A 19,415-nucleotide genomic window follows, 5' to 3' on the forward strand; every position below is an offset into this window, starting at 1 on the left:
AAAGTCATTTGCACATGCAGAATGTAGGCACCCTGTATATAGAAATGAGCAAACCAGTGATATTTTAGGGAGCAGGCTAGCAGGCGGGCCCCATGAATTACATCATAGGCGCCTACACAACGCAATACACTGTTGCTGTTTGTAGGTTTTATTTTATTTGGTTTATTTATCTTATATTTTGGAAATGTACATCCAGTTTTTTCCCCTTTAATTTTTTGGGCGCCCCCAAGAGAGTGGAGCCCTAAGCTAGAGCTTATTGAGCTTATACGTAAATCCGGTCCTGCTTTTCTGGGGCAAATGCCAGACTAGAGCATAAATTCTCATTTTCTCCTGGGGAAAAAAAACCCATCTAGTCCAGCACTCTGTTCTCACAGTGGCCAACCAGATGCCTCTGGAAAAGCCCACAAGGAGAAACTGAGCACAACAGGACATAGCTGACATATTGAGTATCCATTGATAGCCATTTCCTCCATGAATTGTTCTATTCTCTTTTTAAAGTCATCCAAGCTGGTGGCCATCACAACATCGCTTGGGATGTGCTACCCCACCTCAAGGCCATGGGGTGGTATTCAAGTAAGTCTTACTCAGAGTAGATCTACTGAAATTAATGGGTCTAACTTAGTCGTTGTCTTTGTCCATGGAGTTTTCTTGGCAGGGATACTGGAGTGGCTTGCCAGTTCCTTGAGTTTGACCAAACTGCGGGAGGCAGTGCAAGACAGGAGTGCCTGGCGTGCTATGGTCCATGGGGTCACGAAGAGTCGGACACGACTAAACGACTAAACAAACAAACAAACGTAGTCGTACTCATTAACTTTAGTGGGTCTGCTCAGAGTAAAACTTAATTGAATACCACCCCATGGGTCCGTTGGTGTCATTTAGCTTCTTTTAATTTGTTATCTTGATTCCTTATTTTTCGCCATTTCTGCATAGGCCATACGTTTTTGTATCCATTCTTTTTTCGTCGGGACTACTTCTTCTTTCCATCTTTGGGCAAGTAACATTCTTGCCACTCTAGTCGCATACACGAATAAATTTCTGTACTGTTTGGGTTCTGTTCTGTTCTAAACCTGCTTCTCATTGGCTCCAGGAAACCACATAATATCCGAACACTCCATACAGATACAGGGAAATAGATTTGTCAGAGGGGCCTCAAACTTAGTCTACAACAGGCATCCCCAAACTGCGGCCCTCCAGATGTTTTGGCCTACAACTCCCATGACCCGTAGCTAACAGGACCGGTGGTTGGGGAAGATGGGAATTGTAGTCCAAAACATCTGGAGGGCCAAAGTTTGGGGATGCCTGGTCTACAACATAGCACCTGTGTTTCCCTCATTCTATAATGGGCTTGTCCCCCATGCATCACAACCCTCCAGTAATTATCTCACGCCAGCCCACCCCGATGATTCAGTCGTGCTTACCTGGGATATTTCATCTTTATTTTCCCAAATTTTAGCATTGTGGCAGCATCTGCCCATTCTTCAACCCTTTCTTTTTTCAGACGGATGATCTCTGCCCCCTGACTGACCAAAACTATGACACGACTATCGTGCAGATTCGCCTGAGAAGAAATGCGAACCATGAGGAGACCCTTCCATCAACCTTTGTACAACTTTTGAACAGGCCACCTTTAAAAGTACCGTATTTGCAGAGTCTGATTTAATTCAGTTTTAGGCTGCCGAATGCTCACCACTCCATTTGTACGTAACTGCTGAAATTAATGCTGAATGCAAGGCATTTTCTGAATACAAGGGGCTGGAATGAAGGAATACCCAAGGCCTCTTTCATGAACATAAACATGGATGCAAGAGGCAATCCACAGGCAAGATCCGTCCCAGTTCCTCAGGAAGTTCAGCCTCTTGTATTATTCTGGCCAGTTATTGCAAAGGCATTTGATGTCTAAAGGGCACTAGGTCACTAGGATGTTTATTTAATCAAAAATCATATAATAAGTGAAATAACTTATTGAACTATATTAAACTCGTTTTATTCAGGCTTTTGCTGTTCCGCCCACTATTTAATTTCATTTTTTAATTTGTATACCACCTTTCTATCTTATATACCGGAATGCGGGTGGCGCTGCGGTCTAAACCACAGAGCCTAGGGCTTGCCGATCAGAAGGTCGGCGGTTCGAATCCCCGCGACGGGGTGAGCTCCCGTTGTTCAGTCCCAGCTCCTGCCCACCTAGCAGTTCAAAAGCATGTCAAAGTGCAAGTAGATAAATAGGTACCACTCCGGCGGGAAGGTAAACGGCGTTTCCATGCACTGCTCTGGTTCACCAGAAGCGGCTTAGTCATGCTGGCCACATGACCCAGAAGCTGTACACCAGCTCCCTCGGCCAGCGCAGATGCAGCGCTGTGGGTTGCAAACGTGCCTCCCGCACGGATCATGTTCGCAACCTGAGCATCCACTGTATTTCATAAAGTTTTCTATACTGTAATTGTTTCTGGCCATCGTGTTGCCTTTTAATATCGCTGAGTCACATTTTGCAACACAGGGGTTTGTTTGTTTACATATAGTCCCACCACGGCCACGAAAATGTCCGGCTCTGTTAGGGTAGAATATACTTACTATCATTTCGCCTTTGCGCAATTCATCCATTTTGATGTATACAGCTGCTGCAACAGAAGTTGGCATCTCTCCATAGGAAGTAGAGTACAGAGGTTCCTTTCTGAACTCTCCCGATATAATCTTTTGAACAACCTCTGGACCGTCGTCCCCATGATGCTTATTAATGAATGGACTTGAAATTGAAAAGTGGGGGCACACTTGTTTGTTTGTTTGTCTGTTTCATAAAATATATACATCACCTCAAAGCTGTTTACAAAATGGTAAATCGATAAAATCGTCACTAAAAAAAATTACAACCATAATTTAAAATGTACAGAAAGTTAAAAGCACGATAAAAGAGACTAAGGCAATTTAAAACTCATCGAAATGTTCTAAAATCTGGGTAAAAACATCTGGGTAAAACACCTGGGTAAAGGGACCCCTGACAGTTAAGTCCAGTCACAAACGACTCTTGGGTTGCGGCGATCATCTCACTCTATAAGCCGAGGGAGCCGGCATTTGTCCGCAGACAGCTTCCGGGTCATGTAGCCAGCATGACTAAGCCACTTCTGGAGAACCAGAGCAGCGCACGGAAACGCCATTTACCTTCCTGCTGGAGCGGTACCTATTTATCTACTTGCACTTGGATGTGCTTTCAAACTGCTAGGTGGGCAGGAGCTGGGACTGAACAACGAGAGCTCACCCCTTTGCAGGGATTCGAACCGCCGACCTTCTGATCGGCAAGCCTAGGCTCAGTGATTTAGACCACAGCGCCACCTGCATCCCCAAAAACATCTGGGTAGGTTTATCTAAATATGGATCAATCCATTCAGCAGGCACCAAAAAGAATACAGTAAAAGTGCCGGGCAAGGAGTTCCAAAGTGTAAAGGATTGGGCTATTACAAACACGGCACAGGTATTATAAAGCACCTGTAAAAGTGCCAAATGCCGGCTGCTCTTTGATGGTTCAGTGTGCCTTGTGAGATACAAGAACCCTTACCTTGAAATTTTGCACACTGATCAGAGTGAACAGATCTCCCCACCTGACATTCATGTGATCTCAGGTGAACGACAGGTGGACATGGTTTGCCCAAAATAATATTGCAGGCCAAATCCAGAGGCCTGGTGGCCCCAATTAGACCCATGGATTGGCGGTTCCACACTACAGGTTTATCCCCTTGCTGTCAGGGTCTGGGCAGACGAGGAATGGGAGAGACTGCCTCCCCAGCTTGACCCTTCTAGGGAAGAGGAAGAGGAGGACAGTTTAGATCAGGGGTAGGCAACCTAAGGTCCGGGGGCCGGATGCGGCCCAATCGCCTTCTAAATGCGGCTCGCGGACGGTCCGGGAATCAGTGTGTTTTTACATGAGTAGAATGTGTCCTTTTATTTAAAATGCATCTCTGGGGCAAGGAATTCGTTCATATATTTTTTTTCAAAGTATAGTCCGGCCCACCACATGGTCTGAGGGATGGTGGACCGGCCCATGGCTGAAAAAGGTTGCTGACCCCTGGTATAGCAGAAGGAAACTAATCCAAAATGAAATGCTTCCAGATATTTTGTGTAGCTCACCTACATACAAGAGGCTGGGTTCTATAGCCTCTCTCTGTAAATACTGAATAAAAAGCAGATGGTAAGAAACATTTCCTTGTCTTTGTACGTTCCTGCCACTTGCACTCTACGCGACCAGCCATTTCCCTTGCACTCTCTGCCTCTAGGAAAACAACCCAGAAAGCCCCCTCAGCCCCCTCACCTCTCACCTTTTGTCCACGTTTATCACAACACTTTTATGCTCCCTGTTGAAGAGACTGTCCTGCTTCATGAATTGGTCATACTGTTCATTCCGGTGACTGATATAGAAGTCTTTGAGATCCTTCAATCTCTCCCCACTGAAGGAATTCCACATTGTGCTTTTGAACCTGTCAACGCACGCAATCTCTGCATAGGAAGGAAAGCATCTCTGAAGCTTGTTATGTAAAAAAAAGCCATTGCCCCCCCTCTAAATTTAATTTAATTAAAGGAAAACTCAAAAAGTTATCGCAGAATAAAACTGCATGTTGTAAAGGATAGGAATAGCTCAGAAAGTTCATACTTTAAATATCTTTTTTTTACACTGTTTTCACATATCAGGTTTTTAACACTAACCAAGCCTTTTCAGAAGTAAGTCATATTGAATTCATTGGTGCTTATTTCCCAGGTGAACAGGGTAAGGGTTGCAGTCTAAGAGGCATTTGTTTAAAAAGAAAAAAGGACATTGAAAGAATGCATGCTTTAGGTGTGCACTGCCAAAAAAAACTTAAACAAGGGCTACTTCAAACTTAATGTGTAAAAAAATGCATTAAGGTGTGAAGGCCAATTTATGCAAGGGGTTTAGATTTCTGTAGTAGATGAGTTAATGGTAGCACTTTTTTATTTCTGCTTTTTTCGTTTCTGGTATTTTCTGTAAAATTTGAAACTTGTAAGAAGGTTGTGTTAAAAGTCCCCCCCCCCCAAAAAAGCAAGGGACACCCGTGTCCCAGAAGGGTTTATTGTAGTCTTGCTGCCCACATGACCTAGAAAACTGTCTGCAGACAAACGGTGGCTCCCTTGGGCTGAAAGCGAGATGAGCGCCGCAACCCCATAGTCGCCTTTGACTGGACTTAACCGTCCAGGGGTCCTTGACCTTTATCTTACAATCTTTAGAAGATATCTGAAGGCAACTCTGTATACAGAAGTTTTTTTAATGACTAATGTTTTGTTATGTTTTTATATATGTTGGAAGCTGCCCAGAGCAGGTGGGGCAACCCAGTCATATGAGTGGTGCTTAATTAATTAATTAATTAATTAATTAATAGAATAGGACATCCCTATTTTCATCAGAGAAATATTGGAGAGTATGGTGTACCTACTCACTATGCCCTTAAAACAAATTATAGGTGGGGTATAAATAAGAAATTGTCCCCCCTGGACTAATTGCAGTCATCAGCAGTCGTTAACAGCCATTTACAGGTTTACCACTCCCATCAGCCCATCACCCATTCCCACCCACCCCCACCACCCTCTGTATATATATAAGGGTCTGACACTTCTGTTTCAAGTGTATCTGAAGAAGTGTGCATGCACACGAAAGCTCATACCAAAATAAAAACTTAGTTGGTCTTTAAGGTGCTACTGAAGGAATTTTTTTATTTTGCTAAGAAATTGTTATAATTTTTTTATTTTTTATTTTTTTATTATTATTACAGTGGATGCTCCGGTTGCGGACGTGATCCGTACGGGAGGTGGTGGGTTGCGATTCAGCTCTTCTGTGCATGTGCAAAGCGCAATTCAGCGCATCTGCGCATGTGCGACCGCCGAAACCCATTCGGGTACTTCCGGGTTCGGCGCGGGATCAACCTGAAAAGACACAACCTGAAGCCTCTGTAACCCGAGGTATGACTGTATTATTATTATTATTATTATTATTATTATTATTATTATTATTATTATTTCCCTCAGAGAATTCTGGGTACTGTGGTTTGTTCAGGGCTGTTGGGAACTATAAGCCTGTGAGGGGTAAACTATCGTCTAGGGCAGTGGTCCTCAACCTTGGGCCTCCAGATGTTTTGAGACTACAATTCCCATCATCCCTGACCACTGGTCCTGCTAGCTAGGGATCATGGGAGTTGTAGGCCAAAAACATCTGGAGGCCCAAGGTTGAGGACCACTGGTCTAGGGCTTGGTTACTAGATGTCCCCGTTTCTCGGGGACAGTCCCCGGATTTACGAATCAGTCCCCATACAAAATCCATGGACATTGAAATCTGGATTCATTGGAAATAATCTGGTAACCTTAGACCGTCCAGAATTCATTGAGGGAAAGAATGGGCTTCACATGATGCGCTGCATATTCAGCACATGACGTCCCCCAACGAATCCTTGGAACTGTGAAGGTGCTGGGAATTGTAGCTCTGTTAGGGATAAACTACAGTTCCAGGGCTTTGTGGAGGAAACAGTGTGATTTAAATGTACGCCACGCAGTGGCTTTTTTCTAAAAAAAAATTTAGAGGTACTCTCATTTTCCTACTCATATTTAAATACTGCCCCTCAATGAGGCCAACGGTTCACAAAATATCTAGAGCAGGCATCCCCAAACTGCGGCCCTCCAGATGTTTTGGCCTACAACTCCCATGATCCCTAGCTAACAGGACCAGTGGTCAGGGATGATGGGAATTGTAGTCCAAAACATCTGGAGGGCCGAAGTTTGGGGATGCCTGATCTAGATGTATGCGTACCCCCAGAAAAAAATCACTGACATTCATTCATTCATTTATATTATTTGCTTTTTTCCAGAAAGGTGAACTCAAAGCAACTTACCAAAGCAAACATTTAAAAAGAAATGTAAAAGCAACCTCAGTTAAAATGTTAACGGACGACTCTTGCGACCTCGAGGCAAAGCCAGCTTGTGTGTGGCTGTGTTCCTCCCAGTCTGCTTTCTACATACAGTTTTTGCTAAATCTGCTCCAGGGATAGAGGCATAGAAATAGAAGCCATGCAATTGCTGCCATCTATGAAAATCCACGAGCAAAGGTCAGCCTGTTTTAGTTTCTTTTCTGCTTTCAGCTACAGCGATTCTTTGTTTTGCTATTTTTATTCCATTTCATGTTTATTCTCTTCTCCATACTAGTGCACCGTTTCGTGGGAAAAGAGAGTTTTGGCACATCCTATACTGCTTGGGTTCCAAGCTTTCTTGGAACGGCCTTCCTGCCAAGATCAGCAAAGGAGACCTAGAACGTTGGCCAAGGCAAACAGAGAGGTCTCAGAATGTGAAAGCAACTCTTGCTTATGGTGTTTTGCTTGATTTTGGGGTGTCCACTGAGAACACTCTCCCAGGACCCCCACCAAATGATAATTTTTCTGGACTATTTGAGGCCATTGTGATAAGTTAAATTGGAATCAATATTAACTTTGGAGTGTGGGTTTAAAAACTGGTGAACAAGGTCCATAATGGAAGAAAGCTAGAATATAAGAAAGAAATAATAAAACAAGATGGAGGTATTCAAAATTGGTGAGTTGATTCTGCTTCTGCATTTAAAAAAAAACCCCACACGATTTATTGTATGTATCAGGGCTTTTTCAAGCCAGAACTCACTGGAACTAATTTCTGAGCCCTCTCTCATTGCCCTTCTAGAAGAAGGAGGAAAGTGTTCAAGGTAAGTTTAAATTCTACTCACTATTGATACAGAACCGATCCCAACATATAGTTAGCAGAGTAAAAACTTAAACACGTTGCAGGATTCCCAAAAAAATAGACCAGAGGCAATGGTATTTCATCCAGCAGAGCTTTACGGCTACTGAAGGCAAATGAGCATAATGGTCACAAATCCAAAACATTCAGGATTGGCACTGTCCATAGGAAATCCAGTCGCAACAGACTTAACTTAAACTTACAATAACTTACCGTATAATATAAGTCTAAAACCTTAACACTAAGCAGTCTAAGTACAAAACACACCAGAAGGAAGAGAGAGAGAAAGAGAAAGTGAAACCCAGGCTCCTTCTGGCCTCACTAAAGTGGCACCTCGGTTTGCGAACGCAATCTGTTCCGCGGAGGCGTTCGCTCGCCAAGGCATTCACTCGCCGAAGGCACGCTTCTGTGCATGCGCAAAGCACCAATAGAGCGCTTCTGTGCACGCACGCGCTGCGCAGGTCGCTTCTGCGCATGCGGAGCTGCGCAGATCGCGTCTGTGCGTCCGACGCCGCGGAACCCGGATGTAAACACTTCCGGGTCTGCGGCGTTCGTAAACGGAGGCGTTCGTAAATGGAGGTAGGCGTAAACTGAGGTTCCACTGTATTATAGTCATCATGACCTTGACATAAGAGATAACAGAACCAGATTAAGTCAGCTGTACTCAGCTTCTCTGAAGGAATAACCCAAACACCATGAACCTTCTGCTTGTTTCTTTCACACAGAGAAGCTTCCAGAACCTTCTTGAACTAATTAGAATAGGGAAGATCTCTACACATCAGATCAATACTTTCTGCACTAAGAAATGCAAACTGACAAGTTCTGGCACCACCTTTTCGAGAAAAAATAGTGCTGCGTACGTTAGAAATTTCTTTCGCTGAGACCAGCATAAGAACCATATCTGGGAAGATTAATACTATTTTATGTGTTGCTTTTTGCATTACATTTTTCCCCACCATGGAACTCAAGGCAATGTGTTCATGTGGTTCTCAGATGGTCTCCAATCTAATGGCTGACCAGACCTGGACCCATTTAGCTTGAGAAAGGCAGTACTGTAGCCTTGTGTACCTGCAAGACCATGCGCTGAGACCAGGTGCCATCCTGGCAACAGAGAAGCCCTGGTGAATCACGTGTGTGTAAAAAGGCAAACTTGTAACATACCAGCTGCTATGCGGCGCTTATCCATCATTTGCAGCTTGCGTTTGGGGAAACACAGTTGTTTTGAGATCCACTTGTGGTAAGATGGACAGGTGCTGAGATCCACCAGTCGTAAAACCTCACACACACCCTGATGAAACAACGAGAGAAAAAACTACTGTTGCGTTGATCATATGGGCCCATAGCTATGCACATCTTCCCAAGATTAGAACACAGAGGAGGGCAGAGGAGGAAAAGGAATTGACCTGATCTACAAACCTTGACAGTTTATAATAAGTTTCTCGAGGAATACAGTAGAACCTTGGTTGTCGAACACAATCCGTTCCGGATGCCCGTTCAGCTTCTGAAACATTCGACAACCGAGGCACAGCTTCTGATTGGTTGCAGGAGCTTCCTGCACGCAAGAGGAAGCTGCGTCGGATGTTTGGCTTCCGAAAAATGTTCAAAAAACGGACCATTTATCTCCAGGTTTCTGGTATATGGGAGCTGAATCGTTCAAAAACAGAGTCGTTCAGGAGCCGAGGTTTGACTGTACTGCCATCTACAGTGTCTTCTTAAGAAGATAATTTACATTCTTTTTTGGGGGGGTGGAGTTGCCTAATTAATCATGGGCACTAGATTAAAAGGATATTTAATTGACTACTCCGATGAACTAAATTAGGAGCTGAAACCTTATTTCTAACTCTATCAGGGCACCATGCTAACTCTTTTCCTTTGTCCAGCATCACATTCCACTCAAGTATGAGCCTTAGTATGAGACAGAGCGAAATGGCCTATACAGTGGTACCTCGGTTTATGAACACAATTGGTTCCGGAAGTCTGTTCATAAACTGAAGCGTTCATGAACTGAAGTGAACTTTCCCATTGAAAGTAATGGAAAGTGAATTAATCTGTTCTAGACGGTCTGCGGAGTACTTAAACTGAAGCGTTCATAAGCTGAAGCGAACTTTCCCATTGAAAGTAATGGAAAGTGGATTAATCTGTTCCAGACGGGTCCACGGAGTACTCAACCTGAAGCGTACTTAACTCAAAGCATGGGTGTAATTGGTTCCGGAAGTCTGTTCATAGACTGAAGCGTTCATAAACTGAAGCGAACTTTCCCATTGAAAGTAATGGAAAGTGAATTAATCTGTTCCAGACGGTCTGCGGAGTACTCAACCTGAAGCGTACTTAACTCGAAGCATGGGTGTAATTGGTTCCGAAAGTCTGTTCATAGACTGAAGCGTTCATAAACTGAAGCGAACTTTCCCATTGAAAGTAATGGAAAGTGAATTAATCTGTTCCAGACGGTCTGCGGAGTACTTAAACTGAAGTGTTCATAAACTGAAGCGGACTTTCCCATTGAAAGTAATGGAAAGTGAATTAATCCGTTCCAGATGGGTCCGCGGCGTTCGTAAACCGAAAATTCATAAACCGAGGTGTTCATAAACCGAGGTTCCACTGTACTTGGGATATCATGAATGGACAGCAATTTGTTGTTCTTGCGTTTTTACTGTTATTCAGCCACAGAGAGGCACTTGTGAGATTTTCTGCCTCATGTGCCAAAATACCAGTGTTTGAAACGCCCACTGTTCTAGGCATATTTTGCAAGAGGGAATTTCATGAGCGCAAGCAGTTTCTGAGCTCTGGGTGCAGTACTGTGCCTAAGATTTCAGATTAGAACTGCAGAGTGGAAGCCTCTGAAGACTGGAGAAGAGACCCTCTTAAGAATATTAGGGGGGTGGGCAGAGGAAGGACTAGATCATGCGAAAAACGAACATAATATTTTAACCACAGTTCATTCAGCTTCAGCTTTGTATTCTTGTTATATTCTTATTGTATTCTTGCCCTACTTGCCGCACACCCATGTTTTCCCGGATATTTTGCCAATTCAGCGGAAATCTGCCCAGATGCCATTTCGCTGCCTGATTCCCAGACGTGCAATGGGACTTTCCTCTTCCTTTCCTCCCCCTGCAATGGTGTACAAGGGGCTAAAGGCAGTGGAAGGGGGGAAAGTGCTGTTTCACAGAACAAGTTTGTTGCCTGAACAAAACTCCAGCGTTGGATACAACCTATCATCTGCCCAGTCCATAATATTCTGGAGCCAGGCAGCATAAAAGTGGCCACAAGCAGTGGCGGAGCTTCATGCTCCGGCACCGGGAGCGGGGCTGGCGCCCGTTCCGGGGGTGGGGCACGCCTCCCAGAGGGCCGTGGCGTGCATTCCTGGGGCGTGGCGCACCTCCCGGAGGGGTGTAACACACGTTCCAGGGGCGGGGCGTACGTTTTGGGGGCGGGGCGGGCGCCTGCGATGGCGCCCCTTGGAGCCCCTATCGTCCTACGCCCCTGGCCACAAGTCCACCCAGTTATTGTTTGTATTGGAGGTCTTTGGAGGTTTGGTCCAATGTTGCTTTGGAGAGTTTTCAGTGCCCAGGTGGAGACCCCCAACCCCGACCCCAGACAACCCCCCGGGTGGAATAATGACTTGTGACAACGTGTTATGGGATTGAAATTGGCCACAACTTTATTAAATTTTCAGATGTAGGAAGACCTTGGGCTTAGGCACTGGGCGTTTATCCCTCCTAGTCCCCGGCCGGGGATCTGGGGCACATCAGGGTTAACCAATATTTCTGGAGATTGGGCTGGCTCTGGAAGATGTATGTTTAAGCAGAGAGCCCGCCCCCATTTCACCACAACACAGGGGAGCGCACTGACAACCTTTCAGTGTATGGCCAGTGACTCCCCTCAACATGACCCTGGTGAATCACGCGTGTGTAAAAAGGCAAACTCGTAACATACCAGCTGCTATGCGGTGCTTCTCCATCATTTGCAGCTTTCCCTTTAACGGGGAACGCTGGGATCGCTGCTGCAGTGTGTGGGGAGGTGTCATCACTTCACGCCCCCCCCCTTTTAGGGAAGGCCTAAAACCACCAAAGTTGTGACGTTTTGCTACGGGGAAGACAAAACCTGCCAATGCAGGGGAAATTCCTTCCCGGTCCTTTAAGAGACCGTAGCAACACCTGCATACCTGTAAAGAAGATGTTAACCTGCAATAAAAATCCTAAACGAAGGGAGGGCAGGGTGGGTGAAACTCTGGAGCCGACTGAGAGATCGCTGGTAGGTTCTGCGCCCCCTTTTTATGCTAACAGAGCAGACTACTACCTGTTTCTCCGAAAATAAGATGTAGCCATAAAATAAGTTGTAGCAGGATTTTTAAGCATTCAAGGAATATAAGCCATACCCCGAAAATAAGACATAGTGATAGGCGCAGCAGGAATGCCAGCCGCGGCAGGAGGAGGAGGAAAAAATTAAGACATCCCCTGAAAATAAGCCATAGTGTGTTTTTTTGAGGAAAAATAAATATAAGACGGTGTCTTATTTTCGGAGAAACACGGCACTCCTTGGTCTGCTCCCCTGGCTCCGCCTCCCCAGTCACGATTGGTTATTTGAACTGAGGTTTGGCGGGAGCCTCAAGGTTTCGTGACTTGGGGAGGCGGTCCAGGAGCGCTCTGCTGGGAGTGACGGAGGTTAGGGTATGTGTGCTGTGTGCGGGTATGCAAAGGGTGCCCTCCATTTGATGTGGAGATCGGTCGTTATGCTCTGACTTCTGCTTTGTGCATGGTCTTGTAAATAAAAGATTTTCACAATACACAATACACCCCACCCCCCGGAACTGACGTCCAATATGCTCACCTCCAAAGGAAACAGACTCCCCAAAGGACTACAGTGACATCCCCATCTGCTGGGAAAGTAAAGCATATTATGAAGGATTATTCACAAGCTGAGCTCACCTTTGTAATAAATATCATCGTGGACGAATCTGTGATGTCGCTAGTAATCACCTGCCCATAGTGGGACCTCTCGATTTTGCAGTAGTAGGCTATTTTCGCTACTGAAGAATCGGGCAGTGTTTCGAAAAGGTCGGCACTTCTGAAAACAGGAGGGATACATGGAAAGCTTTCATCTGCAAGGGTTTCAAGCTGGCAACCGTGATTTCAGTGTCGAGGTAAGCATGGGCCTACACATTAACTCTTGAGAGGAGGGAGGTGTTAGAAAAATAATAATAGAAAAAGGGCTGGAAAGTGCTGGGATTTTGCATATTGGGTCAGAATGAGCAGTGCTCCATTAGGCTTACTGGGAAAGAGGGGTTTTTTTATTTTATTTTAAAGCAGCTCTTTTTTGGAACTGTGCTTCTTTTGACAACGGAACAGCAGCTGACTCAGACTTTTCATAGTAAAAGCACTCTTGTATCACATAAGGCTGCACTCACGGTAAAGGTAAAGGGACCCCTGACAGTTAAGTCCAGTCGTGAATGACTCTGGGGATGTGGCGCTCATCTTGCTTTACAGGCCGGGGGAGCTGCATTTGTCCGCTCCGCAGAAAGTTTTCCCGGGTCATGTGGCCAGCATGACTATGTCGCTTCTGACACAACGGAACACAAAAACCAGAGCAGTGCACAGAAATGCCGTTTACCTTCCCGCCATAGCTGCCAAGTATCCCGTATCCGCCGGGAAAACCCCTTTTTTCTCACCGTTTCCCGGCGGTCTCCCGTTTGGCAGAAAATCCCGGCATTGTCCCTTAAATTCGATTCTTCCCGGCGGCCATTTTTCTGGTGCCGCTTTGCCCTTCTATGGGCACCAGAAAATGGCGGCGGCGGCGCCGGAAGTCGCTTCCGCGCATGACCGGAAGTTGCGTGACGCGACTTCCGGTGGCGCTTCGCCCTTCTATGGGCATCAGAAAATGGCGGCGCCGGCGCCGGAAGTCGCTTTTACATGTTTCCGGTCATGCGCGGAAGCGACTTCCGGCGCTGGCGCCGCCATTTTCTGGTGCCCATAGAAGGGCGAAGCGCCACCGGAAGTCGCGTCACGCAACTTCCGGTCGTGCGCGCGCTGCCGATCCCGGATCTTTACGATCCGGACTTGGCAGCTATGCCTTCCCGCCGGAGCGGTACCTATTTATCTACTTGCACTTTTTGGGGTTCTTTTGAACTGCTAGGTTGGCAGGAGCTGGGACCGAGCAACAGGAGCTCGCCCCGCCGCGGGGATTTGAACCGCCGACCTTCTGATCGGCAAGCCCTAGGCTCAGTGGTTTAACCCACAGCGCCACCCACGTCCCATGCACTTATGGTGGGAAAGCTTAAGTGCACATTGTCATTAGAGGTCGTGACGCAAATCCCGGCTTTTAAAAGGAGCTGGGAAGAGGGCAAAGGGACAAGAGAGGGGAAAGGAATTATGCAGAGATGCAGTGGTACACGGTTACGCAGGGATATATTACCTCAGGAATTCATATCGATATTTGAACTCCCGGTTAAGTTCCTTGTCTAGCTCGTAGGCAAAAAAATCACTTTTGTCCACCACCAGCAGTTCCGTTTCCTCCAGGCAGACTACAGTGGCGACCCTCCTTGTGTTTTGCAAAAGGGCAATTTCCTAATAATAAGCAGGAAGATAGGAATGAATCTGGGCAGCACAGCCAATAGTAGGTGCCTACAGCCAGCGGTATTTCAAGTCAATCTGGGATTCTTCACTTTGGGGTTCTTAGCAATGCATAGCTCTACTATCTCTTCCTATTCTCTCGCCATTTTCTTTCTTTCTTCATCCACCTCCCACTTTTCCTTAGGACTACCCTACTTTCAACAGAGAAATGTTGGAGGGTATGGAGTTATGTGACCCCGGAGCCAAGAAGGTAAGTAACTATACAATACAGAAGACATCTGAAGGCAGCCCTGTATAGGGAAGTTGTTTAATGTTTCATGTCTTTATATATGTTGGAAGCCAACCAAAGTGGCTGGGGCACCCCAGTCAGATGAGCAGGGTATAAATAATACAAGTATTATTATTATTATTATTATTATTATTATTATTAAATAGGACACCCCTATTTTCATTGGAGAAATGTTAGGGGGATGCTTTTCTCTTGCCCGCTGTGGCTTCCAACTCTAAACCATTGTTTCCACGGCACCTCTGCTCTTTTCACAGCAGGTTTTCTCCTTCTCTAGCTACTGCTCTGCTTTCCTAGACTCTAATTTTTCTGTTTGCCCCACCCCTCTCTATGTGAGCCCAATAATTTGTTCTGAGTACCAGAACTGAACTCAGATCCTGGGATTCCATGTTGATGTAAAGGTCCATGTATTTAAAAATATATATAAATTCTGATATGCATGATTAATCCAGCTGGACGGGTGACTGGGAGCAGCCGCCAAGACCATATAACACCAGGCCTGAATGACCTACATTGGCTCCCAGTAGGTTTCCGAGCACAATTCAAAGTGCTGGTGCTGACCTTTAAAGCCCTAAATGGCCTCGGCCCAGTATACCTGAAGGAGCGTCTCCACCCCCATCATTCAGCCCAGACACTGAGGTCCAGCTCCAAGGGCCTTCTGGCAGTTCCCTCACTGTGAGAAGTGAGGTTACAGGGAACCAGGCAGATGGCCTTCTCGGTGGTGGCACCCGCCCTGTGGAACACCCTCCCATCCGATGTCAAGGAAATAAACAACCATCTGACTTTTAGAAGACATCTAGAAGACATCACCTGTATCAGGAAATTTTCCATGTCCAATGTTTTATCATTTTTAATGTGCTGTAAACTGCCCAGAGTGCTGTAAACTGGGGAAATATTATTATTATTATTATTATTATTATTATTATTATTATTATTATTACTACAGATTAGCACTTACACCAAAACAAGCACCTCTTCGAATTGTAGTCGGAGCTGCTTCTACAAACGCGCTGCCACCATCGTCGTCATCAGTGATAGCAACAGAACCACAATAGATGAAGTAGAAACTGTCTGCCTGGTGTCCCTTTTTGATGATGACTCTCCTGCGACCAAACCTAGAAAGTGGACAACCGGACAAGATCATTAGCTAGTGGAAATAAACCTGAACCGAATGACGTCGGTCGCTATCATACCCTTCACCAACTCAAGAGCTGCTTACAGATGCAACATAGGTTAAAAGAAAGGTTACGGTAAAGGACCCCTGGACGGTTACATCCAGTCAAAGGTGACTATGGGGTTGTGCCGCTCATCTTGCTTTCAGGTCGAGGGAGCCGGCGTTTGTCCACAGACAGCTTTCTGGGTCATGTGGTCAGCAGGACTAAACCGCTTCTGGCGCAACAGGACACTGTGATGGAAACCAGAGCACACGGAAACGCCATTTACCTTCCCACCGCAGCGGTACCTATTTATTTACTCGCACTGGTGTGCTTTCGAACTGCTAGGTTAGCAGGAGCTGGGACAAAGCAACGGGAGCTCACTCCGCCGCAGGGATTCGAACTGCTGACCTTCTGATCGGCAAGCCCAAGAGGCTCAGTGTTTTAGTGTCACCTGCATAAGAACGGACCATCCGGATTGAGTTGTGCGCAAATCCCATTAGTAACTGTACAATCCACACTTTGGCATGCGGTCTGCCACATACAGTAAACCACTCCTGCATTTTTTTTAAGCACGGAAGTTGACTCCAATTTAAAAAGCAGCTGCTGCAACATCCCCAGTTAATGTTTGAACTGGGGGCTGAGTCCCTGCTTGCCAAACCCTGCTCCCTGCTCTCCTCCTCGGTAACCCATTAGATCTTATGCAGCTGCTATAGACATACCCTCCAACATTTCTTCAATGAAAATAGGGACGTCCTATTTACTATTGATTCTCACCCCATCTGACCGGGTTGCCCCAGCCACTCTGGGCGGCTTCCAAGATATATAAAAACATAATAAACATTTTTTAAAAAAACTTCCCTATACAGGGCTGCCTTCAGACGGCTCAGGAGTCAAATAACTCCATACCCTCCAACATTTCTCTGAAGAAAACAGGGACACCCTAAGGAAAGGATCAAATCAGAAACTGCAACGGCTTTTGTAAATCCGGGACTGTCCTTGGGAAATAGGGGCACTTGGAGAGTCTGAATAGAGCATGAAATCACCAGGGAGCCACTTCTGGGTGCCTTCCTCAATGCCACACTGTTCCTTCTGCCGTTCTTCATGCCAAGCAATGGTGGCGGCTGCCATGGATCCCGAGGCCTGCGAGCCCCTACTTCCTTCTCCCCGCAGCTGGGCTGACTCTCCACGTTAACTGGCACTGCCGGGAGCAGCAGAAGCAGATTGCCAAGCTGGTGGGCAATAGTGGTGCTAGTTAGCCTGGCCTTCTCAACTCCCAAGGCTGGCAGGCAGGGAAGCCAGTGGGCCTCTTTTTTAACGGAGACTTCCAGATCTAGATCTAGCTCTTTTTGGACCAGGATAGAACCGGCTTCAGTCATCCATGCCCTGGTAACCGCGCGAGTGCGGTTTATCGCGATGGGCACTGCAAGCGCCGCACTTCAAAACAGCCGAGGAGCTGCAGCTAGAGCAGAATGTGCCCACCTGACTATTGCAAGGGGTAAGTATGGGCATAATAGCAATCCTGAAAGCAGTGCCTGTGAGCTACCAGCACTGGTGTACCAAGGGGGGACGGGGGAGCGTACCACACTGGATACCATTTGGGGAAAGGGTGCCATTGCAGACACTGCCTCCGGGACGTGCGCCACACCCCCATGGGCAGCGTGCCATGCCCACGCAGGCACAATGCGGCACACTCCTGCGGGTGACACACCACACCCCCGCGACGCGCACCAGCCATGCCCCCGCCTGTTCTCCACTCCGGGGGGCTACAGCATGTTGCTCCACCACTGGCTACCAGGCCCGTTTCAGGGTATTGGTATTAGAATTTACATCTCTGGACAATTCAGAAAGATGGAATCAAATTACAGAAACACGCTGAACTGCTACAAACCCCCACCATCGCCACCCTTCCAGTTACCGAAGCCCTAAATGGCCTCGGTCGAGTATACCTGAAGGAGCGTCTCCACCCCCATCGTTCTGCCCGGACACTGAGGTCCAGCACCGAGGGCCTTCTGGCGGTCCCCTCGTTGCGAGAAGCCACGTTGCATGGAACTAGGTAGAGGGCCTTCTCGGTGATGGCGCCCGCCCTGTGGAACGCCCTCCCAACAGATGTCAAAGAGGAAAACAACTACCAGACTTTTAGAAGACATCTGAAGGCAGCCCTGTTCAGGGAGGCTTTTAATGTTTAATAGATTACTGTGCTTTATTTTTCTGTTGGAAGCCGCCCAGAGTGGCTGGGGAAACCCAGCCAGATGGGCGGGGTATAAATAATATATTATTATTATTATTATTATTATTATTATTATTATTATTACTACTACTACTACTACCGTACTACTATTACTATTATTATTACCGTTCGAAGCGAATCACTTTGGCCAGAAGACTTTGCAGGACTGGACTATACTGTCGAAAGCTTTCCAGGAACTGCAAGCGGTTCTGTAAATGTTTTATTTCATTATCAGTCCTCCATGCCGGTGACTTCTTGGTTATTTGGATTGCTCTAAAAGGAAAATGCTCCTGTGAAGATACCAAACATCGTTTAGATTAATACATAATCACATTTATGTGGGTCAACGAAGGCATTCCTATGCTCCTGACTTGGGCATGATTATTTTTCTCAGGATATAAAACCAAACGACCCCCTTCTTGCCTTTTAGGTGCACCTGCAGAACATTTTATACAGCTGTCCATGAGATTGTCATACACTGAAAATCACAATTCAACTGAGATAGCAATGGCTGCATTTTTTATTTTTTTATTTGCCATGCATTAAAGTATATTATCCTTCATGGGTCACTGCCTTGTCATGGCAAAGGGGCTTGAACAACTCAGAGAAGCTATGAGCTATGCCGTGCAGGGCCACCCAAGACGGGCAGGTCATAGTGGAGAGTTTTGACTAAACGTGATCCACCTGGAGCCACTCCAGTATCCCTGCCAAGAAAACTCCATGGACAAAAACAAATAAATCAGCCCTGAGTCCTCACTGGAAGAATAGATCCTGAAGCTGAGGCTCCAATACTTTGGCCACTTCATGAGAAGAGAAGACTCCCTGGAAAAGACCCTGATGTTGGGAAAGATGGAGGGCACACAAGGAGAAGGGGACGACAGAGGACGAGATGGTTGGACAGTGTTCTCAAAGCTACTAACATGAGTTTGACCAAACTGCGGGAGGCAGTGGAAGACAGGAGTGCCTGGCGTGCTCTGGTCCATGGGGTCACAAAGAGTCGGACAGGACTAAACGACTAAAAAAACAACAACAAAAGTATATTAATGTGCCCTGTTGGCAGTGGAAATTTTGACAGACCACCACCTCTGATACAAAATTGAAGCCTCCTCCACAACTCCAAGTTGATCGGAGAAAAGCATGTAAATAACTTGCAAAGATATCTCTTGAGCGCAACCACTAAGATCAGCATCACTTCTTGACGTAATGGATGGAGAGTGGGGTGGGGGGGAGACTAGGAATCTGGAATGTGATTGGGAAGCAGTGAGCAGGAGAAGGAGAACTCAAGGAAGGATGGCCGCTGTGGAGAGAGAGAGAGAGAGAGAGAGAGAGAGAGAGAGAGAGATGCAGGGAGATAATGGGCTGCAAGGTAAAGTTGCCGGTTCCCCTGAATGTTCGTCAGAGAGCAAGAGAGAGGGAGAGAATGCATGAAA

The 19,415-nt window shown here is 46.3% G+C and overlaps 1 protein-coding gene across 2 annotated transcripts in view; it reads right to left on the minus strand.

Moving 5' to 3' along the window:
* LOC118096135 (cyclic nucleotide-binding domain-containing protein 2) overlaps positions 1-19,415 on the minus strand; it is a 38,832-nt gene that overhangs the window by 2,204 nt on the left and 17,213 nt on the right. For both annotated transcript variants that reach the window (XM_035137489.3, XM_088671685.1), the window contains 8 exons: positions 18,112-18,275; positions 15,560-15,716; positions 14,158-14,309; positions 12,675-12,813; positions 8,911-9,037; positions 4,305-4,482; positions 2,569-2,740; positions 1,419-1,558 (listed from right to left, as the gene is read on the minus strand). In XM_035137489.3, coding sequence (XP_034993380.2) covers positions 1,419-1,558; positions 2,569-2,740; positions 4,305-4,482; positions 8,911-9,037; positions 12,675-12,813; positions 14,158-14,309; positions 15,560-15,716; positions 18,112-18,275 — 1,229 coding nt within the window. The remainder of the gene's footprint in view (positions 1-1,418; positions 1,559-2,568; positions 2,741-4,304; positions 4,483-8,910; positions 9,038-12,674; positions 12,814-14,157; positions 14,310-15,559; positions 15,717-18,111; positions 18,276-19,415) is intronic.

Source organism: Zootoca vivipara, chromosome 1 (genome assembly GCF_965207765.1).
Source record: "Zootoca vivipara chromosome 1, rZooViv2.hap1.1, whole genome shotgun sequence".
Classification (NCBI taxonomy): Eukaryota; Metazoa; Chordata; class Lepidosauria; order Squamata; family Lacertidae; genus Zootoca; species Zootoca vivipara.